General features: G+C 39.8%; 2 protein-coding genes across 5 annotated transcripts in view; one reads left to right on the forward strand and one right to left on the reverse strand.

Moving 5' to 3' along the window:
* The window catches only part of SF3B1 (splicing factor 3b subunit 1), a 60,244-nt gene extending 59,336 nt beyond the window's left edge, over positions 1 to 908 (reverse strand). The window contains exon 1 of one of the 2 annotated variants that reach the window (XM_040475757.1): positions 805 to 903. The gene's annotated coding sequence lies outside the window, so the exon portion shown is untranslated. Of the gene's footprint in view, positions 1 to 804 lie in introns of both variants that reach the window. The other variant, XM_040475759.1, reaches the window with a different exon arrangement.
* Positions 909 to 1,150: 242 nt separating this feature from the next.
* On the forward strand, positions 1,151 to 22,511 carry COQ10B (coenzyme Q10B). Of its 3 annotated transcripts, XM_040475764.1 has the most exons (6): positions 1,288 to 1,401; positions 2,609 to 2,709; positions 6,991 to 7,143; positions 13,540 to 13,732; positions 19,354 to 19,455; positions 21,481 to 22,511. In XM_040475764.1, exons 3-6 carry the CDS (start codon positions 7,016 to 7,018, stop codon positions 21,646 to 21,648), a joined length of 591 nt encoding a protein of 196 aa, XP_040331698.1. In that variant the 5' UTR covers positions 1,288 to 1,401; positions 2,609 to 2,709; positions 6,991 to 7,015; the 3' UTR covers positions 21,649 to 22,511. The 3 variants fall into 3 exon arrangements, with proteins under 3 accessions (XP_040331697.1, XP_040331696.1, XP_040331698.1); XM_040475762.1 differs by lacking the exon at positions 2,609 to 2,709 and having other exon boundaries at positions 1,152 to 1,401; XM_040475763.1 differs by lacking the exons at positions 2,609 to 2,709; positions 6,991 to 7,143 and having other exon boundaries at positions 1,151 to 1,401.
* Positions 22,512 to 25,785: the final 3,274 nt, after the last annotated feature.

Here is a 25,785-nt window from a genome sequence, read left to right on the forward strand (position 1 = left end):
TTCCACCCTCAAGCTTTCATGACTTCCCTGCACACTTAGAATAAAATCCAAAGTTGATACCATGGCCTCCCAGGCACTATGATAAAGCCCTCACTATCTCTAACCTCATTTCTTACCACGCTCCTCCTCACTCACTGTGATCCAAAGCCCTTGCTCTTCATAAAACAAGGCAACATTATTTCTGTTTGGGGCCTTTGCACTTGCTATTCCACCTGAAGTTACTTTCCTCCCAAATACTCACATAGTTCATTTCCTCACTTTAGGCCTTTGTTCAGTATCACCTCCTGAGAGGTCCACCTGACCACCCTATATAGATTAGCACCACACCTTACCCCTGTCCACCTCATTACCCTGATTTTTTTTTCTATAACACGTGCCCAATTATTTGTTCATTATATTTAATCAACTATCTCATTTGCTCCTCAAAACCATATTCAGTAGGTAGTACTATCTGGTTTACAGGACATTGACATACAAAGATTAAATAAAGACCTGGGAACAGAGAAGAAAAGAATGTCAGGACTTGATGACTGATTCCTGACATGGGTAAATTAAAGCAAAGTTGTCTGGTTTGTCTGCACTATGGGAAACCCACACTATACATGAACACCAATAAAAATGTTGGCCAGACAAGAGGAAGGCAAATAGAACTGAGTCTCTTCCCTAGGCACATGACCTTATGTTGCCCTCGCAACAATTTCATGGGGTAAGCACGGCAGGTACTGTATTAGACAATCATTAAACAGCAAGACTGACGGCCAGACTTCGCAGCCAGGAACGATGGCAGTCCGGCTCAGCACTCACCGGTTTGGACAGTTACGTAACGAACACCCAGAACCTCGAGCTTTCTCCCGCCCTTGGATTGGGCTCACGTGCCGAGCCTCACGACCTCAAGCAGCGCCTAAGAGAACGGTGGCGGTTGGCGAATCCGGAGAAGAGTTCCAGCGCGGGAGGTGGGGTGAGAGGTCACGATGAGTCTTACGTAAAAGGCGCCTTAGCGCGCGGCGGGAACTGGAGCTCGGCCAGGAAAGAGGGGTGTGTCCAGGCGGCCCTGAGCTCCCTTTGATTGGCTGGAAGGATGACGAGGCATTTACAGTCGGCCTTACGGCAGCGGGAGTTTGCGTCAGTTATGCTCTTTCGGGGTGGGAAGGGAGGGCGTGTCTGGCAGCTCAAGGGGCCCGCTGATTGGTTGGAAGGCGCCGGAGCCGGGCGGCTCCGCGGGCCACAGAAGGGCGGCACCGAGGACCAGGTCCCGGAGGTGAGGACCGGCTTCAGTGAGACTATCATGGCAGCTCGGGCCGGTCAGGGGGCCCTGAGAAAGGTGGTTTCGGGATGCCGTCCAAAGTCGACAGCAGCGGCCGGAACCCCGGCTCCGGCGCAGAGGCCTACCCGGAACGTCAGGTAATAAACAACGGGGGTGCTGCAGTGAGGGTAGCCTTCGGCCCCGGCTTGCTGAGTTGGGGGACCGAGGAGACTTGGGGCGAGGGGGAGCCTGACCGGATGCGTTTCCGCGTCTGCAGAGGAAGAGGGTCTCCTGCGTTTGAGGAGTTCAGGTTTTGCGCCCATCACCCAGGCCAGAGGTTCGTGGGCCTGTTCCAGACACCCGTCTGAGTTGGTGACTCGCTTCCCTCGCGAGAGGTAGTGAATCATCGGCGGAGCGACTTTAGCAGCAGCTGATAGAGCAATTAGGAAAAAGGGTAACTTGGAGCTCTTCCGGTCTCCTCCCCTACGGCCTGCTGCTGTTGCTGCTCTTTTAACTTTGCCTCAGAGTTGCTGGGTGCCCGGACTGTGGGAGTTTGTGGCCCGGCGGTGAGCCTCCTTCTTTTCCTCTAGCGTGCCAAGTGGCCAGACATACTTTCCCAGTTTTTGGTAGGAGACGTTTGCTTCCACCCTTTGGTGCTTGCAAAACTAAATGTAGCCATAGTAGGGGACCTGGATTTTTTTTCCCCGCTCGACTGTAACTTAGAGGTCCTGTAACCTTGAACCAGGTTTGGATTTTCCGGGTTGGCTCCTTTTTGGTGGGTGGAGGTGGAGACATGAATGATTCCATACTTCCACCGCTTAGTTTCCTTTTCCTGATGACTTTGTAATAAATTAATGCTCGAAAACTAAAGTTAGTATTTAAAATGTATTCAGTTGTAAACAGTACAGGATGAAGGGAGAAAGCACAAATGTTGAACTCCAAGAATTTAGATTTAAAGAATTTTTCAAGTATCAAACCCCCAGCCAACTCTAAATCTTTTAAAACAAATATTGGTTGAAACTGAAGTCTTGTTAAAGGAAATAACTTGAAAAAGTAGTTCTAGTCAGTTTTAAGAAAAAAAAATTGTTTTAGTGATTACATTAAGGTTTAAATTCCAAGACAAGTATTTACTGTTTATAATAATGAGGAGGGAGGGAGTTTATGAGCTCATTTTAGGCGCAAGCACTAACATAGGTTGTGGCGTTTATTATAGTAGGGTGAGATGTAGTATCGGAAGTTTAGTAACAAAAAACTGTCCTTCCTCTGATTCAGTTTTAATATCATGGTTTAACGATATATATGACTGTATGGCTCTTCATTACAGTTGAAGACGTTATTCTTTTTTTTTTTTTTTTTTTTTTTAAGACGTCATTCTTGATAGTGTGTGAAAATAGATGTGCGGTCCAGGGCTTGTAACCATAGTATGCAGACTCATCAGGAAAACTATTAGCTTGCTTTAAACACAGGTATTTCCTTTACAGTTGTAATCAGATTGTATAAGGGTTTTTATATGTATATGTGTATGTGTGTGTGTATGTGTGTGTGTGTTTTCTTTTGGGGGAGGTAGAGTGGGAGGTTGGGGCCATGGTATTACATAAACTTGATACAAAATTCAAAACCATATACAGTGAAAAGCTTCATAGGCAACCAGTTCATCTCTCAGGAGCAACGGTTTTATCTTTTTTAAATAAAGGTTTATCACAGAAATGCTGCCTTTTCTGATACTGATTTATCAGAAAATTATTAGTAAGTGTTTTCAATATCTGTCACATAATTGGCTTCTGATAATAGGTAACAAAAGTGGGGAAAATAGGTAAAACTGTTATAAGAAAGACAGCTAAAGAATGTCCTAGAAAGGGAACAGGTGATCAGGTATTTTGTACACCAGATTTGGTTTGTAATCAATATGATGAACAGAGATCCTAAATTATTTTATGTGGCTTCTTTTTTAAATATTTTTAAATATTTATTTTTGAGAGAGAGAGGGAGAGACACACACACACACACACACACACACACACACACACACACACACACAGTGTGAGTGGGGGAGGGCCAGAGAGATTGAGACAGAATCCGAACTCCAAGCTGTCTTCACAGAGCCTGACATGGGGCTCGAACTCACAAACCCTAAGATCATGACCTGAGCTGAAGTCAGTCAGTTGAGCGTCTGACTTCGGCTCAGGTCATGATCTCGTGGGTTGTGGGTTTGGGCCCTGTGTCAGGCTCTGTGCTGACAGCTCAGAGCCTGGAGCCTGCTTCGGATTCTGTGTCTCACTTTCTCTCTCCCCTCCCCCTGCTCATGCTCTGTCTCTCAAAAATGAATAAACCTTAAAAAAAATTTTTTTTTGAAGGAGAAGCTAAATTAATTGCCGAATTATGTTATTTCCACTGATCTTCATTTAGCAGAGTAACTGTCATTCACTTACGTTGGTATAATCCCACTTTCTTAAAAAAATTTTTAATGTTTTATTTTTTATTTTTGAGAGAGGGAGAGCATGAATGGGGGAGGGACAGAGAGAGAGGGAGACGTAGATTCCCACGCAGGCTCCAGGCTCTGAGCTGTCAGCACAGAGCCTGCCGCGAAGCTCGAATTCACAAACCTCGAGTTCCTGACCTGAGCCGAAGTCAGAAGCTTAACTGACTGAGTCACCCAAGTGCCCCGGTATTATCCTACTTCTAAGAAAACTCTGTAGTTTTGCTGTAAAAAAAAAAAAAAAAAAAAAAAAAATCACGTGAAGCTCTATCCCAACTGTGAGATCATGACCTGAGCCATCCAAGCGCCCCACAATAGGCTTATTTTAATATTATCTCTGCCTTTAAAATAAGATTCACATAACTAATCATATTTTTAAAGATTTTTGGAAACACTTAACACCTTTATTCTCTCTAGATGAATCTATCTAAATTGGTAACATATTTTTCTCTCTAGGAGATGAATTTATCTAAAATCTCTTTTGATTAAAAATAATAGAGATATCTTTAAAATATGCTCTTACCATCATTAAAAAATCAAATACTACTTGTGATGTCCTAAAAACCTAGAATTTAGAAAGCTGTCTTGTTTTGCAATATTTTTATCCCCTTGTTTATATTTTGTTTTTTTTTTTTAATTTTTTTTTCAACGTTTATTTATTTTTGGGACAGAGAGAGACAGAGCATGAACGGGGGAGGGGCAGAGAGAGAGGGAGACACAGAATCAGAAACAGGCTCCAGGCTCTGAGCCATCAGCCCAGAGCCTGACGCGGGGCTCGAACTCCCGGACCGCGAGATCGTGACCTGGCTGAAGTCGGACGCCTAACCGACTGCGCCACCCAGGCGCCCCAGCCCTTGTTTATATTTTGAGGTGTTACTTACATTTGGATGAAAAATCCTTTTAAAGTCTTAAAAAGAGGCCTGTAAGTTCACCTATATAGTTCATGTCTGATTTCTTTACCATTACATTTTGACAAATAGTTATCAGTGTTTAGCTTAACCATTTTCATTAACCTTTATTTCATTGTCTGGAATAAGACCACCTAATTTTTATAAAGAGTATTAATTGTTCAAAAATTCTTTCTTGGGGCACCTGGGTGGCTTAGTTAGTTAAGCAACCAACTTCGGCTCAGGTCATGATCTCACGGTTTCTAAGTTGGAGCCCCACATTGGACTCTGCTGTCAGCACAGAGCCTGCTTCAGATCCTCTGTTCCCTCTCTCTGCCCCTCCTCTGCTCGTGTGTGTGGGTGTGTGGGTGTGTGTGTGTGTCTGCTGACAACGCAGGCACACACTGTCTCTTTCAAAAATAAATGTATATTTTTTAAAAAAGGAATTATCAAAAGTTCTTTCCTTTATTATGGAGCCTAAATTTGTCTCCCTCCGATTGGGCTTATTTTTTATGTTTTGGAACCATACCTCAGGTATCATCCTTCTGGCTGAATATTCCCAATTTCTTCAACTATTCCTTGTTTAACTTGATTGTTTCTTTGTCCCCAGCCAAATTGTAGGGTGTCTATGTCCAAAGAAATTTTATTTATATGTAAATTCTATTTATAAAACAAATTTTATGTATGATGACATAAGATTTCACTAGGCCCTCCATTCCCCTTTTAAAAAATAATTTGAAGATTTGATCTAATGAAATAGTACTCTTTTACTTGGAATTCTCCAAAAGCTTCTCATTGAGGATAAAATCCAAATTGCTTTATCCTGGCTAACAATTCCCAGCATGATCTCGCTCCAACCAGTTTAATATCATTTCATAGTACTCTCCTGGCTTGCTTTACTGATACTACACTGTTAGTCTTTTTCAGTCTGTGGATACTGCCAGGCTCTTTCCCTACTACCTGGAATGCCCCCTGCCTACCTCCCCTCCTTCCATATATTACACTCACATACACTGTGTGTGTATGCATACACATACACATTTATTATGTACATACATACCTATTTCTCTCTTTATATGGCTAACTCCTGTTATATCTCAGCTGAAGTATAACGTTAGAGGACTTCTGAGACTGCCCTATCAAAAGGAGCTCCTAATTACGTGTCCCCACCCCCTTTCTTTCTTAGCACTTCTTTTGAATGCTCAACTACAAAGTAATTCTCATACGGTTAATTTTTATTTTTACCATTATATCCCTAGTGCCTAGCACAGAACACGATCTCAATGAGTATGTGAACTAATATATAAATAATAGTATAAAATAGTTATACAATAATCTTATTAGGGAAAGACAGGAATATTCAGGTGAAAACAAGTGTATCAGGCACCTATATTTAGAAGCACCCAAACAACTAATATTCTAATTTCTTTGATATGTGTTTTTACATATACGCATTGAAAGGGAGACTGGAAGGTAAAGGAGTATAGAGCAACAGTTCTGAGAGGGCCACTAGATTTCCAATCTCAAGTCTCAGAGTGGGTCAAGAATTAAGGAACCTGGGGCACCTGGCTGGATCAATCGGTTAAGTGTCCAACTTTGGCTCTGGTCATGATATCAAGATTCTTGAGTTTGAGCCCATGTCAGGTTCTTTGCTTGCGCTGGGGAGCCTGCTTGGGATTCTCTCTCTCTCCTCCCTTTCTGCCCCTCCCCCACTTTTGTGTGCATGTTCTCTCTCTCAAAATTAAAAAAAAAAAAAAAAAAGGAATTAAAGAACCTCTGTGGATCCAGCTGAGAAAACAACCTGGATAGATGAGTTGAATAGATGATGAGGGGCACCTGGCTGGCTCAGTCAGTAGACCATGGGACTCATGGCCTCGGGGTCATGAGTTCAAGCCCCACATTGGGGGAAGAGTTTACATTAACAAATAGAAAATAGTTGATGAATATTCTAGCAAGTGTATGGGAAGAATATGTTGTAATACGTGATGGTAGACTGAAAGCCAACTTTCTGGGAGAGATCCCTTTTGTGCCAGGAACTTCTAACCCAAACTGTAAGCTGTTATGTTTAGTTTTCTTCATGGTACTTAATAAATTTTTTTTCTGTGTGCTTGTGCATGCATATGCACACAATTCTGTGTGTGTGTGTGTGTGTGTGTAATATTCTAAAGTTGCAAAGTCTTCCAAAGTATGATAGTTACTGGGAGGCCAGACTGGCGCAGTTGGTGGAGCAGCAACTCCTGATCTCATGGTCATGAGTTTGAGACCCACGTTGGGTGTAGAGCTTACTTTAAAAAAATAAAGTGTGATAGTATTTTACAGTCTGTAATTTGTGTTTCCTCTTAATTTTCAATGCCATTCTAAATCAGGTAATTTTTGTCTTTTAGATATTTTGCTTCCTGTGGTATACTGATGAGCAGAACTCTTCCACTATATACCTCCTTAGTTTTGCCTAAGGAGATATATGCAAGAACTTTCTTCAGAATTGCTGCGCCATTAATAAACAAAAGAAAAGAATATTCAGAGAGGAGAATTATAGGGTTTGTATATAATAACTTTCTTGTATCATGACTTTTTTTTTTTGGATTTTCTTCTTCCAGAGTAAGCTCTGGTTTTTCTGGATTGGCCTTTCCATAGCTTTTGCTGTTTTATAAATATTTGTTGAATTAACATAATTATGTAGTGACTTTATAGGATAGATTTAAATCTTGACATATAAAGGAAATAACTGAACTGTTTATGACCTGTATTTTTGTACACTGTTCATTTCTGTAGTGGCAACATTAGTGATTTGTTGGGCCCAATATATTTATATAGCTCCCTAACATATACACATGCATAGGTAAGTAACATGCAGATGTGCTAAGAGGCTCCTACCACCTAGAGCGTAGGTTGGCAAACTTTTTCTGTAAAGGGCCAGAGAGTAAATATGTTAGGTTTTGTGGACCATACTATCTCTGTAGCAACTACTCAACTCTGTCATTGGAATTATAGCCCAAAAGACCTACTACTATAGCCTGTAGTTAATAAGTGGGTGTGGCTATGTGCTAATAAAACTTTATTTACAAAACAAGGCAATAGGCCAGGTTTGACCCCTGATCTAGGCATATACACAGGAGAGAATAGAGAGACTGCAGTTCTGCTAAACCAGAAATACAGCATCTGTTCATAGGGGAATTTCTACAAGGGGGTCTTAATTCTTAACAGGCCATTAAGTATTACATGAATTCTTGTGAAAGTGCATTTCATGAATTTTTCCACTTGCTCTTTCCCTTCTGTAGTAAAGTTTTCTGTAGTAAAGGACTTTCAGCAGACTCCACTTTTGTCACTAAAATCACCTTTATTACTGGCTAAGTCACTGTATTGGTTAAGGTAAAGCTAGCAGCTATATAGGTAAAACCCAAAAGTTTATTTCTTCCTTATATAAAGTTCAAGTGAGTACTCCCCATCCATGCACAGCAATTTATGAACCGGGCTCCATCTAACTTGTACCTTTGTAATTTCTTAGTCTTCAGAGTCTCTTAAAAAGATATACCTGATTCTAAACCATATTGATTTGGAAGGGATTATTGGGAAGAACTAGTTACATAATCCCATCTAAATGCAAGAGGGGTACTGGGAATAGTAGCCTCCTTTTTTTTTTTTAAGTCTGTTTATTGTTTAATTTATATCCAAGTTAGTTAGCATATAGTACAACAAAGATTTCAGGAGTAGATTCCTTAATGCCCCTTATCCATTTAGCAATCCCCCCTCCCACAACCCCTCCAGCAACCCTCTGTTTGTTCTCCATATTTAAGAGTCTCTTATGTTTTGTCTCCCCTCCCTGTTTGTATATTCTTTTTGCTTCCCTTCCCTATATTCATCTGTTTTGTATCTTAAATTCCTCATATGAGTGAAGTCATATGATATTTGTCTTTCTCTGACTAATTTTGCTTAGCATAATATTCTCCACTTCCGTCCACATAGTTGCAAATGGCAAGATTCCATTCTTTTAGATTGCAAAGTAATACTCCATTGTATGTATGTACATATACATATATATATACCACATCTTCTTTATCCATTTATCCGTCGATGAACATTTGGGCTCTTTCCATACATTGGCTATTGTTGATAGTGCTGCTATAAACATGGGGGTGCATGTGTCTCTTTGAAACAGCACACTTGTATCCCGTGGATAAATACCTAGTAGTGCAATTGCTGGGTCATAGGGTAGTTCTATTTTTAATTTTTTGAGGAGTCTCCATAATCTTTTCCAGAGTGGCTGCACCAGTTTGCATTCTCACCAGCAGTACAGAGGAACTCCTCTCTCTGCATCCTCGCCAACATCTGTTGTTGCCTGAGTTGTTAGTGTTAGCCATTCTGACAGGTGTGAGGTGGTATCTCATTGTGGTTTTGATTTGTATTTCCCTGATGATAAGTGATGTTGAGCATTTTTTCATGTGTCAGTTGGCCATCTTTATGCCTTCTTTGGAGACGTGTCTATGCATGTCTTTTGCCCATTTCTTCACTGGATTATTTGTTTTTTGGGTGTTGAGTTTTATAAGTTCTTTATAGATTTTGGATACTAACCCTTTATCTGATGTGTCATTTGCAGATCTCCCATTCTGTTGGTTGCCTTTTAGTTTTACTGATTGTTTCCTTTGCTGTGCAGAAGAAGCTTTTTTATTTTGATGAGGTCCCAGTAGTTCATTCTTGCTTTTGTTTGCCTTGCCTCCAGAGATGTGTTGAGTAAGAACTTGTTGTGGCTGAGGTCAAAGAGGTTTTTGCCTGCTTTCTCCTCGAGGATTTTGATGGCTTCCTGTCTTACATTTAGGTCTTTCATCCATTTTTTTATTTTTGTGTATGGTGTAAGAAAGTGGTCCAGGTTCATTCTTCTCTATATCGCTGTCCAGTTTTCCCAGCACCACTTGCTGAAGAGACTGTCTTTATTCCATTGGATATTCTTTCCTGCTTTGTCAAAAATTAGTTGGCCATATGTTTGTGGGTCCATTTCTGGGTTCTCCATTCTGTTCCATTGATCTGAGTGTCTGTTTTTGTGCCAGGAAATAGTAGCCTCCTGATGGGCATCTTCTTCCCAGCAAGTATACCATGTGAAGTGAGCCTAAATAATTGGATAGGTAGATATCTTTGCCAGAGCTGGTATCAGTTAAAAAAAGAAATGGCAATAAAAAGATTAATAGTGAATTGGTCTACTTTTTAAAAAAAATATTTATTTATTTTGAGAGAGAGCCCATGCGTGAGCAGAGGAGGGGCAGAGAGAGGGAGAGAATCCCAAGTGGGCTCCAAGCTGCCAGCACAGAGCCCAATACAGGGCTCAAACCCACAAACTGTGAGATCAGGACCTGAGCTGAAATCCAGAGTCAGATGCTAAACCAACTCAGCCACCCAGGCACCCCTGGCCTGCTTTACTTTTGAATCACTGTTAATATCTTCTTTTACTGTGTACCTGGCATTTGACAGCTATTACTGGGTACTTTACTGTTTCATTTAATTCTCACAATAGCCATGTATATTAGGTGTTGTTATTCCTATTATAGAGATGAGGAAACTGAAGCTCAGAGAGATAATGTACATGAAGTATGATTCCAAAGATTTTTTTTTCAAAGATTATTTTTTCCAACGTATTTACTTATTATTGCTTGCTTCCTTATTCTTTCTCAGGCTAAAATTCTTTTTATTGCAAATTGGCCTTATCCAGTGATCTCTATCTTATCTTTTCCCCTGTATTTGACATAAACACATATTAGCTACCATTTATTAAGTGCTTATTAAGCATTGTGCAGTATGGCAAAACGATTTCACTTAACCCTCAGAAGAACCCTGTAGAGGTACTTTTTAGTTATGGATGAAGAACATAAAATTGAGAGGTTAAACAGCCTACCCAGGGTCATGTGGCTTACTATGTTTTAGGGTTGATACTTGAGCACAGTCCTTCCTGAGTATAAAGTCCATCTCCTTGACCACTATGCTGTATATACTGCTTTCTGAGTTGTTGTAGACTATTTTTATAACAATTAAGTTCCAGGCTACAAGGTTTCATACTTCTTCATGGGACTTACTTTGGCCTTTATTTCAAAGTAACTAAAACCAAGGGGGTAGGGTGATTTTCCCTCCCCTCTGGTGTGGGCCTCATTTCATGCTCATAAAGATTAATTTAAACATTCATAAAGACTCATTCTGTCTTATTCTGAAACTTCCCTTTTGTAATTTAGATTGGGATTGTTTAAATTACTGTATAATTTTTCTTCTTTCACTTTTCACATATTATTGGCCATGGGAGGATGTGTCCTCCCTGCAACTGGAGGTGCTCACAGTTTCTTCAGCCACTCCAGACTTGGGCCTGGAGTCCTGGGGGTGGCTGGACACCTTGGGCATGTTCCCATCATCTGGGAGGGGCACTGGGTAGTTGTAGGGTGTGGCCTGGTTGATTTTGACCTTGTACTTGTTGAAGGGATTGGAGGGGGGCAGAATTATAGTCCCAGCCATCATGGTCTTGGCGGTGGTGTAAATTCCTATTACCGTTTTGAGGTGAATTATGTTTTAACAGTGTTCAGTTTTTATAAGAATAATATGTATCTGGCTCTCATCATCTGCTTGTCTTCTGTATCCATAGACTGCTGTTGTTTCTGTTTGTTTTACATTTAGGCCCTTAAGTTTTTTTTTGTTGAATTTATTTGTAGGTATTTTGCAATTCTGTGCTGTTTTATAACTGGTTCTTGTTAGTGTAGGAAAAGTATTTATTTTTAAAGGTTCTTTAACAGGTTACCTTACTGAATTCTGAATTGCTTATCTTCTGAATTGATAGTCATATCACCTGCCAACTGATACTCTTGTTTTATTCTTCTCTATACATATGCCTCATATTTCATACTCTGATTTTACTTCAGCTAATACTTTCAGAACAATGTTACATAACTATGATAACTAGCATCTTTATTTTATTTCTAACTCTAATGAGAATGCTTTTGGTATTTTACCATTTATGGAGGGAATCACAATTTTTCTTTTGGTTAATATGGTTATAATAATATAATTCTTAGTGTTAAGCCATCCGTGCATCTTTAAAAGAGTTGCATTTGATAATGTTTTTTTCAAAATGTATTTTTGGATTTTATTTGCTGATAATTAGAATTTTTGCCTTAGTAGTCACAGGTGACATTGGTCTATAGATTTTATTTTTTATGTTCTTGGTCAGGTTTGGGTTGATGGAGTGTTATGCTGGCTCATGAAAAGAATGAGATGTTTCCTTTATGTTCTAGAATACTTTCCTTTTTTTTTTAATTACAAAAATACTACATACTTGTATAAAAATCTAACAATATATAAGAATATGTACTAGGGGCGCCTGGGTGGCGCAGTCGGTTAAGCGTCCGACTTCACCCAGGTCACGATCTCGCGCTCCGTGAGTTCGAGCCCCGCGTCAGGCTCTGGGCTGATGGCTCGGAGCCTGGAGCCTGTTTCTGATTCTGTGTCTCCCTCTCTCTCTGCCCCTCCCCCGTTCATGCTCTGTCTCTCTCTGTCCCAAAAATAATAAACGTTTAAAAAAGAATATGTACTAAGAGAGTCGATCTTTATTCCTACTACTTTTTCTTGAGTTAAAAACTATTGTTTAATCTGTGTCCTTCCAGATTTTCATTGCACATAGTCTGTTACCCTAACAATTAGTTTCAGGAAGAAGTAAACATCAGGTATTTAAAAGTGAGAAATATAGAATTTACATATAATTTTTCTTTTTTAATTTTTTTTAACGTTTATTTTTGAGACAGAGAGAGACAGAGCATGAACGGGGGAGGGTCAGAGAGAGAGGGAGACACAGAATCCGAAACAGGCTCCAGGCTCTGAGCTGTCAGCACAGAGCCCAACATGGGTCTCAAACCCACAAACTGCAAGATCATGACCTGAGCCAAAGTCAGATGCTTAACCGACTGAGCCACCCAGGTGCCCCTATGTATAATTTTTCTTAAATGGATAATAGAATAAGTGTGCTCTTTGTAGTGTGCTTTTTTTCATGTAACAATGTGTTGTAAATTTCTTTGCTCTAAAGTGTATATTTGATCTTAAAAAAACAGGGGTGCCTGGGTGGCTCAGTCAGTTAAGTGTCTCACGTCGGCTCAGGTCATGATCTCAAGGTTTGTGGGTTTGAACGGTGCGTTGGGCTCTGTGCTGGCAGCTCAGAGCCTGGAGCCTGCTTCAGGTTCTGTGTCTTCTTCTCTGTGTGTCCCTCCTCCTGCTGATGGTGTCTTTCTCTCAAAATAATAAACATTAAAAAAATGTTTTTTTAATAAAAATAAATAAATAAACTTAAAAAAAGGAGGGGTTGTCTGGCTGGCTCGGTCAGAAGAGCATGCAATGCTTGATTTCAGGATTGTGAGTTCAAGCCCCACATTGGGTATAGCGATTACTAAAATAAATTAATAAGTAAACTTTAAAGTATATATTTGATTATAATTTTTTAATTATTTTAACTATTATTTTTTAACATTTATTTATTTTTGAGACAGAGAGAGACAGAGTATGAACGGGGAGGGTCAGAGAGAGGGAGACACAGAATCCAAAGCAGGCTCCAGGCTCCGCGCTGTCAGCACAGAGCCTGACGTGGGGCTCAAACTCACGGACCGTGAGATCATGACCTGAGCCACCCAGGTGCCCCTTTTAATTATTTTTTAAAGTTTGTTTATTTATTTTGAGAGGCAGCAAGTTGAGAAAGAAGGAGAGAGAATCCCAAGCCAGCTTTGCGGAGTCAGTGCAGAGCCCAGTGTGGGGCTCAGCCTTATAAACTGCGAGATCATGACCTGAGCCTAAGTCAAGAGTCAGATGCTTAACCGAGTGAGGCACCCAGGTGCCCGTCATATTCAATTTAAAATATATGTATGCCATATAACTAGGTGCAGTTAACACCTTTCTCTCTTTCTCTTTTTTTTTTTTTTTTTAAGATATTCTATGCAGGAAATGTATGATGTGGTATCAGGAATGGAAGATTACAAGCATTTTGTTCCTTGGTGCAAAAAATCAGATGTAATATCAAAGAGAACTGGATATTGCAAAACACGATTAGAAATTGGGTTTCCACCTGTGTTGGAGCGCTATACATCAGTAGTAACCTTGGTGAAACCACATTTGGTAAAGGTAATAGTTGTAGTTTTTGTTGTGTTTAAATCTTTCCCAAATGTTGATTATATTAAGTGAGTTAAAGTATAATAGCTTGAAAGAATGTCCCTAAACTAATCAGAGAAGGAAGGAAAAAACAAATGATTTCTTATGTCTTCTAACTGTACTGTTTTATCCAGTATTGGTGTTATTCTTGCCAAATAGAAATTTGACTAGAATATGGAAATAAGAAGCTTTTTCTTTTTTTTCTTCAGTTGAGGACTATTGCCCCTTAGAAAAGATTGGACCGCACAAGTGAGATCTGTTTTAATTTTTGTGCTAGTTTGTTTTTTTGATTTTTTTGTTTTTTTAAGTTAAGGAAAGGACAGTGGTGAGAGAATGAAGGTAGAAAAGATATAAATGAGAACATGAACACTGTCAAGGTCATACTGCCATGTGGCGGTACTGAAATGCCAAGTGCTATTACATGCATTCTATTGATTATTTTACCTTGTCAAAGGCGAATGCACATATAGAAAAGGTACTGGGGCTTAAATACGCAAAACGGCAGAATTCCATAGAGTTCTTTTGAATTCCTAGAGTTTCGTGGCCAAATACTTAAAGTGTAGTTGTGTTTTATGCCCACAAAATATCATTTCTTGGTAATTGGCCAGAGCTAAATGCCTTCGTCAGCTCCTTGTTAGGCATTGAAGGAGGTGCAGCTCTCATATCAGAGAGTCTACTGTCCAGTGAGGCTGACTTTGGAGTCCACCCTCATCGTCTCACAACTTGAACTCATATAAAAGGCTGTGCCACTCCGGGGCTTTGCCATTATGAATATTTCCATCTTTTTCCTCATAGTTTTGGAGATTTTTACTACTATACTGCACTGCCTCTCACATTAGCTAACATTTATTGAGCTCTTTGTGGTGCTTTAAAGCACTTCAATTACTTGTTTAATCTTCAAAACAGCCTTTTGAGATTCAAATGTTACTGTTCTCCATCATATAGCTGAGCAGATTAAGGTTTAGAAGAGTTAGATAACTTACCCAAGGTTACAGAGCCAAGACTCCAGCTCAGTCTTTCTGACACCAGTGAATATCTATATAATCTGAAAATGTTTTTCTGTTTCCTGACCTCAGTCTCTCTTTTTCTAAATGTTTGTTTATTTGAGAGAGAGAGAGAGCACAATCAGAGGACTGACGGAGGGAGAGAGGGAGCGAGAGAATCCCAAGCAGGCTCCATGCTGTCAGGACAGAGTCCCATGTGGGGCTTGATCTCACGAACCGTGCATGACCTGAACCAAAATCAAGAGCTGGATACCCAACCGAATAAGCCACCTACGTGCCCCTGACGTTAATCTCTTATAACTTAAATCTTCATATTCTATATCTAACTAAAAGAATTCTTGAGAAAAAAAATAATAACCCTCAATTTTCTCCCCCTAGCTTTTTCTTTCCTTCACTGGCTTTTTATTTTAATTGAAGTATAGTTGACACACCTTCCCTTGCTTCTTTTTTTTTTTTTTTTTAATTTTTTTTTTTTCAACGTTTATTTATTTGTGGGACAGAGAGAGACAGAGCATGAACGGGGGAGGGGCAGAGAGAGAGGGAGACACAGAATCGGAAACAGGCTCCAGGCTCTGAGCCATCAGCCCAGAGCCCGACGCGGGGCTCGAACTCACGGACCGCGAGATCGTGACCTGGCTGAAGTCAGACGCTTAACCGACTGCGCCACCCAGGCGCCCCTCCCTTGCTTCTTAATACATACAAGATTAAGTCATCTGCTTTATTGTTGCTCCCCACCCCTTCCCCAGTACACACTACACACACACACACACACACACACACACACACAAATATACTAAATGTTCAGGCAGTACCTTCCATCTTCAAGTTCCATGAATGCACCATACGGTGCTTATTGTGTGACCCTGTGCCTTTGCATACTTCTCACTCTTCTACCTGTAATGAACTTAATTCTTTGCCTAGTAGTCCTTCAAATTCTAGCTGTCTGATGTTGCTTTCTCCCTTTCCTTAATACAAATAATCAGTCCTACTTCGGAGATTCTTCTGGGCTTTGTACATGTTTTGTTTCTCTTATCACTCTGCAATATAATTTATTTCTTCATCTGATTTTTGCTTGACAAGGTTGAGCTACTTGAGTGAGTGGAAGCTTCTCTTTTTCATCTTTGTGTGGCCTCAGCACCAATACTACAGTGATTGGAGTCATGAGAGCTTTGTGCTTAAGAAGTTCTCATTACTGTCTTTTTGGGTTATTGCAGATCCAGAGATGTTCCTCATAATCTCAGTAACTTTCACTACTGCCAAGGAGGGAGGAAACTGTATTAGAAAAAAAAATCTTCATAATAACATGTATGAAGTTATCATTGCTATCTCAATTTTATGAGGCTTAGTAAAATTAAGAACCTTATGCAAATTCACACTGTTTGTGTCAAATTGCAAAGGTATTTTTCATTAAAGTAAGCTGCCTCATAGTGGTGCCCGGGTGGCTCAGTCGGTTGGACATCTGACTTTGGCTCAGGTCATGATCTCACAGTCCGTGAGTTCAAGCCCCACATCGGGCTCTGTGATGACAGCTCAGAGCCTGGGACCTGCTTCTGATTCTGTGTCTTTCTCTCTCTCTCTCTCTCTCTCTCTCTCTCTCTCTCTCTGTCTCTGCCCCTCCCCTGCTCACACTCTGTCTCTCCTTCAAAAATAAGCAAACATTGGGGGCACCTGGGTGGCTCAGTCGGTTGAGCGTCTGACTTCGGCTCAGGTCATGATCTTGCAGTTGACGAGTTCAAGCCCCATGTCAGGCTCTGTGCTGATGGCTCAGAGCCTGCAGTCTGCTTCGGATGCTGTGTCTCCCTCTCTCTCTTCCCTTTTCCCACTCATGCTTTGTCTCTCTCTGTCTCAAAAATAAATAAACATTTAAAAAAATTAAAACAAAAATAAACATTAAAAAAAATAAAATAAGGTGCCTCACTTAATGTGTCAATTGTTGAAAGATATATTTGAGCATAACACACAACTATATATGTTCAATTTTCTGTTGTCCCTGGGTTCACGTTTTGGATTTTAATACCTCATACACACATGTGCTATAGAATAAAAATCATTATAACCAAGGGAGCAGGAGAAGCCATGTGACATTTTTGGTGAATCACTAGTTGCCTCAGATGTGCCTGTGATGTGTCATTAATTCTAGTGTACATGAATCTATAATGACCAGAAGCCCTTAGAAGTTTTCAGCAGATTTAACAGAGGCAACCGTTCAATGACTCTTACTGCCTGGGTCACAATATAAAATTTTGTATGCCGTAGTTTGTATTGTCTGGGTCAGTTCAGTCAGAGCAGCTAGTTGCAGGTCATCATCATCATAACACCTCCTGTTGTGATCAGCAACTCTCCTGTTAGGAATGAAGCCTTTTGCCATGTCTAAACATACCAGTAAAAACCTGTGGGTCCTTGGGCTAGATTATTCGTATGAGTACAGCACTGTCACGTTTTGTGAAAAAGTAGTCAGAGGGAGGTGGTATATTGTGAGTATTCCCAGTAGCAGTTTTTCCTTCATTGTTAAATTTCCTGTAAGCATCTTACGTGATTGTAAAGAAGGGTAGAATGTATTACCTGAATGTTGGATAACTGAAATAATAAGATTTATAGTAAACTTTTGATGCTTTTGAAAATTAGATGCTCATTACTGAACTACCAGTAAAACCAAACTCTTTCGGGCGCCTGGATGACTCAGTTTAACGTCTGATTCTTGATTTCTGCTCAGGTCATGATCTCACTGTCATGAGATTGAGCCCCAAGCCCTGTATTAGGCTCTGGGCTCGGTGTGGAGCCCGCTTGAGAGTCTCTCTCTCCCTGTGCTCCTCCCCTGCTTGCACACGTGTGGTCTCTCTCTCTAAAAACAAAACAAAAAAAAAAAAAACTCCTTGAAGAAAATTTTCACTTCTCCCCAGTGACTTAGCATAATATGACTAAATTTAGCTATTAGAGTAGTTCAGTGGCTCAGTCAGTTGAGCATTCACGTCTATAATTTTGGCTCAGGTCATGATCCTATGGTTGTGGGATCAAGCCCCTCAGTGGACTCTGGACTGAGCATGGAGCCTGCTTGAGATTCATTCTCTCTCACTCTCGCTCTCCCTCCCGCTTGCTCATTCTCTTTCTCTAAAATAAAAATAAAGTAGTTAGCATTTTAATGACTATTATTTTATCATGTCTAAATAAATTTTATTTATTTTTTCCTCCCCCTAAATTTTGAAACATTCACTGGTTTCCACCTTAAAAATTAAAATACTGTCTTCTATGAATGTGAAAATAGAGCATTTCTTCATAAATGCTTTTTAGTATGGATGCAATTGATCTTTATAATGATTCTACCATGTTTTCATGTGATAACTGACTCAGAAGGCTTTAGATGAAGAGGAAGAATAAACATCAAATATATTTTAAGCTCTTTGGCTTCCAATTTGAACTATTTGTGGAGATATAGTCAGATATAGTCAAATAATCTTGCATTCTGTGTTTAGGCACACAGAAGCTAGGGAAGAAAAAATAACACTTTGGGGAAAAATGTTTATCTATGCAAGTCCTTTTGCCAACCTGTAGTGTATAGGCTCAGGAGGGACAATCTAAAGTGTTGAGGGGAATAAGTTAACAGAGAAAAAAGGGGTAGAGGGGCTTGATCATTTATTGGTCCCAGGATATGCCAAAAGAGCTGAACACTTAAGGCTTAATTGGGGAGGGATGTGTTGACTTTGAAACAAGGGTTTGAAAGACGGTTTGCTGCTGAGGGAAAGTGGTACATATTCTTGAGGTCAGTTGTCTACTAGTATGAAGGCCCAGATACCGTCTTAGGATAGTAAGTAAAGAAGCTGAACTTTATTCAGAGTCATAAACAGTCCTGACAATAGACTAGTGACTATGAACCTGGCCACCATTTTTCACTTTGCAGGAGGCAACTCTTAAGTGGGTCTTAGCCTTCTTTTAATGAGACAGAATGGGAACTATCAAGATGGACTGTACATAGTATTGCTAAGTATTAGGTTTCAATGTATACATACACAAAATAAACATGAGCACTGAAGAGATTAGAGGTTAGAAAGCAATGGATCAGGGATACTGGTCAGGACCAGACTCTCAGGAAAACTAGAACCACGGATGCCCTTAGAAATAGAGACTAATGAGTGAATGTAACTGACAAGAGAAGTCTTTGGGTAGGAAAGAAGAATTCTAGAATTATACTTGGGATTTGTGCCAGATACCTTATAAATATTTTAGTTGTATCATATGATGATATAAAATAGGTATTATACTCATTTTATAGATTTAAGGAAATACAGTATTTGAAATTAACTTGTTCAGGATTACTTATAAGTGGCAGGGCTGGAGATAAACTTCTAAAAAAATCACTCCCTGTTTTGCTCCTGGAGAATGTCTAAGCACAGTGGGTGGCAGCAGTGAAAACGAGCACTGACAATCTTGGCGTATATTGACAAGAGGTCACTTCCTAGTACCAAGCTGAAAATGAGATGTTTTTATCACCTGTGGTCTGACCTACAAACATTTCAAAAAGAAATCATCCTCAACTGTAGATTCTGGACAGTCCAAATGGTATTTTACACCTGTTGTATTTTCATTTTGTCCTAGGCATCCTGTACTGACGGGAAACTTTTCAATCATTTGGAGACTGTTTGGCGTTTTAGCCCTGGTCTTCCTGGCTACCCAAGAACTTGCACCTTGGATTTTTCAGTAAGTCTCTCATACAGCCCTCAGTTTGTTCCAAATATTAGGTGAGGTTTTGTTAAAGAAGGAATAATCAATTTATTAGAATCCAGTTGCCATAATTAATCTTAGGTGCATAGTGATTACTGAAAGACACTTTCAGAAAATCTCAAATTTCTGAGTGTTGAATACCTTTTTCTGTATTAACTTTATAAAAAAGAATACTAATGAAGCTTTCTCTTTTTCTGTTCTATTTCTTGAAAACTTGAATAGTCATTCTCTATTTTCTAATTTTTACAGGTCCATAGATTATAAGACACATATTGAGAATTTACTAACCGCTTAATAACAGTTTATTAACAGCAAATGAAATCTACACATTGATTTCTACATCTTGTGGTGCAGAGATAAAGTGCAAAGGGGAAAATATGTTTTTAAAATAGGGACTATGGCATTTTCTTGTTCACATCACCTTAGCTATAGATAACTTAGAGCCACTTGTGGCTTTTCTTTGCCAACAGATAATACATGAATTGTTCTCTGTATTTGCAACTCAGGCATTGCATTTCAAGAAATAGTCATAATTTTTAAAAAAATTTTTTAAATGTTTATTCATTTTTGAGAGAGAGAGAGAGAGACAGAGTGTGAGTGAGGGGAGGGCAGAGAGAGAGGGAGACACAGAATCTGAAGCAGGCTCTAGGCTGCGAGCTGTCAGCACAGAGCCTGATGTGGGGCTCAAACTCACAAACTGTGAGATCATGACCTGAGCCGAAGTCAGATGCTTAACCAACTGAGCCATCTAGGCGCCCCTTAAGTTTTTTTTAATGATTATTTATTTTTGACAGAGAGAGACAAAGACAAAGACAGAGTGTGAGCAGGGGAGGGGCAGGGAGAGAGAGAGACACAGAACCTGAAGCAGGCTCCAGGCTCTGAGCTGTCAGCACAGAGCCCAGTACAGAGCTCAAACCCACAGACTGTGAGTTCATGACCTGAGCCAAAATTGGACACTCAACCAATTGAGTCACCCAGGTGCCCCAGAAATAGTCATAATTTTGATGCTGCTGTTCTCAGCTCTTGAGTTGCATTCATTAAAAAAATTCGTGGACATTAATGAGACAGTTGAGGAAATTTGAATAAGGCCTGTGTAGATTAGATAATAGTGTTACTATCTAGTAGCATTAACTCTCTTAATTTCCTGGCTTTAATAATTGCACTGTGGTTCTGTAAAACATTAAAATAGGAGAATCTAAGGGTGCATGGGTGCTGCAGTCGGTTAAGCATCTGATTCCTGATCTGAGCTCAGGTCATCTCACAGTTTGTGAGTTTGAGCCCCATATTGGGTTCTGCACTGATGGTGTGGAGCCTGCTTGGGATTTTGTCTCCTTGTCTCTGCCCCTCCCCTGTTTGTATTTGCTCACTCTCTCTCTCAAAAAAATAAACAAACTTTTTTTTTGGGTAATGGGTGTATGAGAAATCTTTGTAGTATTTTTGCAACTTTTTTACAAATTTTAAATTGCTTAAAAATGGAAAATTAAAGCAGTTTTAAAAGTTAGTGGCTATTTGGTCCTTAAAATACTCTTTCTCGAACCACTTGCCTTGACTTCTATCTTGAGGAGATATAAATAGTTCTCTTCTCATCTTCTTGCTACTACTTCTCATAGGAATACCTTATCAGAAGGGTTACTTCCCTTCTGTATTTCCTTTTGGGAAACAGGATAGATCCAAAAGGGGTACATTAGAAAGAAGCCAGACCGAAATGGTATTCATTCAGCAAAGCTTTTTTTCAGTTTTATCTTTAACTTAATAAAAGATTCTTTGTCCTGAAATGAAATTCACTGTCCTTGTTTACTTAGGCTTATTGTGCCAGTAGTTGTGCTTACTGTGGAAAAGAAGTCTCCGTCTTCTGAGGGGTGGTAAAAATCTCATCTAGATATACCCGTACAACTCTACCTTACAGGCCGAGCAGCCCATTTCACAGTGTGAATACCATTATCCTAAGTAGACACTGAGTAAGAGAAAGATCCTCCTAAAATAATTAACATTTTCCTACAGATTTCTTTTGAATTCCGCTCCCTTCTGCACTCTCAGCTTGCCACATTGTTTTTCGACGAAGTTGTAAAACAGATGGTAGCTGCCTTTGAAAGAAGAGCATGTAAGCTGTATGGTCCAGAAACAAATATACCTCGGGAATTAATGCTTCATGAAGTTCATCACACGTAAAGGGAAAAAAGAACTGGTCACCTGTTTATAACTTTATTCACTTTTAGGAAGTGCTTTTATCATTTGCTTTCAGAAGTTAGAAAGCATTTGTTAAACCCAGCTTTGATTATAAACCTACACCGTTGAGAATTTGCACTTGGAATATGGAACCACGTGTACACAGAATTCAATCAAGTGTAATTCAAAGTAATGTGTTTATTAGCATATTTACAATAGTAGGATGTCATCACTTTTAACCAGAAATTGAAACTGTAAACTTAAACCTTTTAATTATGACCTTACCTGAAAGTGGTTAGTTAAGATACTCACACGGTATGCATTATGTTAACCATTATCACCTTTAAGTTATTAAATTCAGACTATTTATAACTTATTGTCATAGGGCCTGCCTCTTGGCTTAGGATATTCGAGTAATCATCAGATATTTAAAATAGAAACTTAGACTTAAAAATACTGTTAATGAAGGTTCCTTGGCACTTTTCTTATTTTTAAATTATTCTTATGGGTAGTAGGTAATTCAGTGCTATCAATAGTGAGATTAACTCCCAGATTAAACAGTGAATTTGTTTTTGGTGAGTGGTCCAGATCTTTAGGCTACTTTTCTTGTAGTTTGCAGCCCTCTCCCAGGTACTTTGACTGCTTTCAGTAATGCTGATTATGTGTCCGGTTTTGTCTACAACAGTGGGCAACACATGAAGATAAGTTGGTTGATATATCTCCAGCACCATGCATCCCTATTTTCTATTTATTGTGTGTATTCACTTTCAATAATGTATTTCAAACATATTTTTGTAAACAAATTAATGTCTAAGGAGTGAAGTAGTAACTTAATAAAGTTAATTTGTTTATTTTTTGTACAGTTATTCTGGTTATTGAAATCCTCCTGTGTTATTTCAATATGTATTTCACATAGACCTAGTAAAGTTTAATTGTGGCATTTTATGAAACAAATCTGGGCAAAATTCAGTCTTCCTTTAACCATTGTTGATCTTCTTCCATCCTTTCACTCCACACCTAACAACCCCCTTGCATTACCTTTCCAACCAGAGTACTTTGTTTCTTCGGATCAACAGGGGACCTCAATAATTCGTTCGCTACCTAAAAGCACATTTGCATCAGTTTTTTTCAGTAAATCTGTTTTGGAGTGCCTGCTGTGTGCCAGGTGCTGGTTATACAGTAGTGAGGTACTCCTACAGTCTACTCACATGGAACTGGTTGTGGCTTCACACTGGTAAAGCAGTATCTTTCCAGAGTATCTGCAGCTTGTATATAATTACCTTTTAAATAAAATGTTTTTAAATGGCAGATAGCATCCAGATATTTTTTTGTCCCTGTACATATTACTTTTCTTTTGATGGAAATAAAAATCTGTACTTTACCACTACCCTTATAAATACCATAAAAATAAAAAATAAATAAATACCATAGATAAACTCCCAGGTTCAGAATCTAAGTTAGTGGTTGGGATCTAACTGAGCTGGTATTATGAGAGTATGTGGATGGTATTTTGGTCAGGGAGCCCAAGAACACACAAATGCCTTGATCTAGCCATCCACATAAACCATGAGGTTTCCCAAGTATGGTCAGAACCCAGATTGCAGTAAGTGGTAGAGACAGGATACAACATATCCAGGCGTTCTGGCTCCAGTATCTATGCTCTTGTGTTTGCTTTACCTAGTACAACACTCCAGAGGCCATAACATATGCACTTAAGTTTGTTATCAATGCTCTCCGTATGGGAAGAGAAAAAAATGCCTTTATTAATTTTTTTTAATTTCTTTTTTTAATGTATGTTTATTTTTGAAAGAGGGTGAGCATGAGCCAAGGAGGGGCAGAGGGGATGACAGAGGATCTGAAGGGGGCTTTGCTTTGACACAGCCTGATGTGGGGCTCAAACTCACGAGCTGTGAGATCATGACCTGAGCTGAAATTGGCTGTTTGAGCCGCCCAGGCACCCCTTTTTTTTCCCCCTTAAGTTTATTGAATTAGGGAACAGAGAGTCCCAAGCAGGCTCAGTACTATTAGCACAGAGCCCAATGCGGGGCTCAAACCCACAAACCATGAGATCATGACCTGAGCCAAAATCAAGAGTTGGGTGCTTAACTGACAGCCACCCAGATGCCCCTATAAACTTTTTTTTTCTTTCTTCTTTTTCTCTCTCTTCTTCCTTCTTTTTTTAACGTTTAGTTTTGAGAAAGAGATTGTGAGCAGGGGAGGGGCAGAGAGAGGGAGACGGGATCTGAAACTGGCTTTGTGCTGACATCAGAGCCTGAGGTGGAGCTCAAACTCATGAACCCTGAGATCATGACCTGAGCCACTCAGCGCCCCCACCCCCAATAAACTTGAAGTGACATCTGGTCATTGGATTCATAGGGGAAGACTGATGGGAGAGCACTGCTAGATAAGGTTTTTTATCTGTGGAAAGCAAGTTGGAAGAGAAATGTCTCTTCCTTGGTTTTTGCCTGATGGTGAGGACATGAAGTTTGCAGCTACACCTGCTACCTTTTCAGAGGCAGTAATTCCAGAGAAGGCATATTGTAACTCTAACATCAAGTGCTAAGTGAACCAACCGTGTAGTTGTCAACTTTGTCCTGGTTCTGTGGGAAAACAGGCCTCTAATGTGTCCAAACCACTTAAAGTTCAGTCGTTCAGTTACTTGCAGCCACTTTTATCCTCCAGTCTGAACTGGCTGCTCTCTAGTCTGTTGTGCAGCTGTAATCCTAGGGCTCCCATGCAGTCAATCTAGGGTTTTCCTTCCCCCTCTTTTTAGGGGCTCTCTATGTCCTGAGTCTTGGCCTCATATTTTTAATTTACCTTCCAAATGCTGAGGAAATAAGCCCTTTAGTGGTTTCCTAAGGCAAGTGGGGCTAAATTTTTAGAATCCTTGTGTCTGATTATGTCATTTTATATTCACATTAGGGATAATATCCTCTCCCTCCATCCCGTTTGATGATCTGACTTCATTGTATTCTGGCATCCAGTGCTATTTATTCTTGAGAAGTCTTATGCCACTTTTATTCCCGTTTCTTTGTATAGCATCCATTTTTTTGGATTCTGAAAGCTTTTATTTATAATTTTTTGTAATGTTTATTTTTGAGAGAGAGAGAGAGAGAGAGAGAAAGCGTGAATGGGGGAGGGACAGAGAGAGGAGACAGAATCCAAAGCAGGTTCCAGGCTCTGAGCTGTCAGCACAGAGCCTGACGCAGGTCTTGAACTCATGAACTGCAAGATCATGACCTGAGCCAAAGTCTGTTGATTGAGATATCCAGGTGCCCTCTGGGAGCTTTTAAAATCTACTCTATCCTGGGTAGTCTGAAACTGCATGCTGTCCTGTTGCCTGGCCCTAATTGTGCTGGGCCCCTTGAGAGCCCTTCAGTCAGACTCTATTTCAATTCTGAGGAATTTCTTTGAATCATTTGATCATTTCCTCCCCATATTCTCTGGTTCTATCATTCAGGTATTCCTGAACAATTAGACATTCTATCTCTTGTATTAAGTCCAGTCAGTTAAACATCTGACTCTTGATTTGGGCTCAGGTCATGATCTCACGGTTTGAGTTTGAGCCCTGAGTCAGGCTCCACACTGAGCATGGAGCCTGCTAGGGATTCTCACTCCCTCTGCCCTTCTCCCCCACACGTGCACACCCTCTCTCTCAAAAAACTTAAAAAAAAAAATTGTTTGGGGGGCACCTGGGTGACTCGGTTAAACGTCCAACTCTTGATTTCAGCTCTGGGCATGATCTCATGGTTCGTAAGATCATGTCCCACACGGGGCTCTCTACTGACAGTACGGAACTTGCTTGGGATTCTCTCCCTCTCAGATTAAGAAAGTAAACCCCTAACAAATAAAAAATATTTTATTTTTAAGTAATCTCCACACCCAACATGGTTAACAACCCCAAGATTTAGAGTCACGTGCTCTACTGAGCCAGCCAGGTGCCCCTTGTATTAAATCTTTGTTTTTCCGATTTTCCATGTTTTTGATCTGCCTCTTAGAGTTCCTCAATTCTGTCTCCCAGGCCTTTGTTAATTTTACATTTGCCACAGTTTTAATTTCCAAGAATTTTTTTTAAATTTATTTAAAAGTTTTGTTTTTATTTTTGAGAGACAAAGAGGAAGCACGGGAGGGGCAGAGAGG

The sequence above is a fragment of the Herpailurus yagouaroundi genome, unplaced genomic scaffold, assembly GCF_014898765.1.
Source record: "Herpailurus yagouaroundi ecotype Mexico unplaced genomic scaffold, PumYag 140, whole genome shotgun sequence".
In the NCBI taxonomy this organism is placed as follows: domain Eukaryota; kingdom Metazoa; phylum Chordata; class Mammalia; order Carnivora; family Felidae; genus Herpailurus; species Herpailurus yagouaroundi.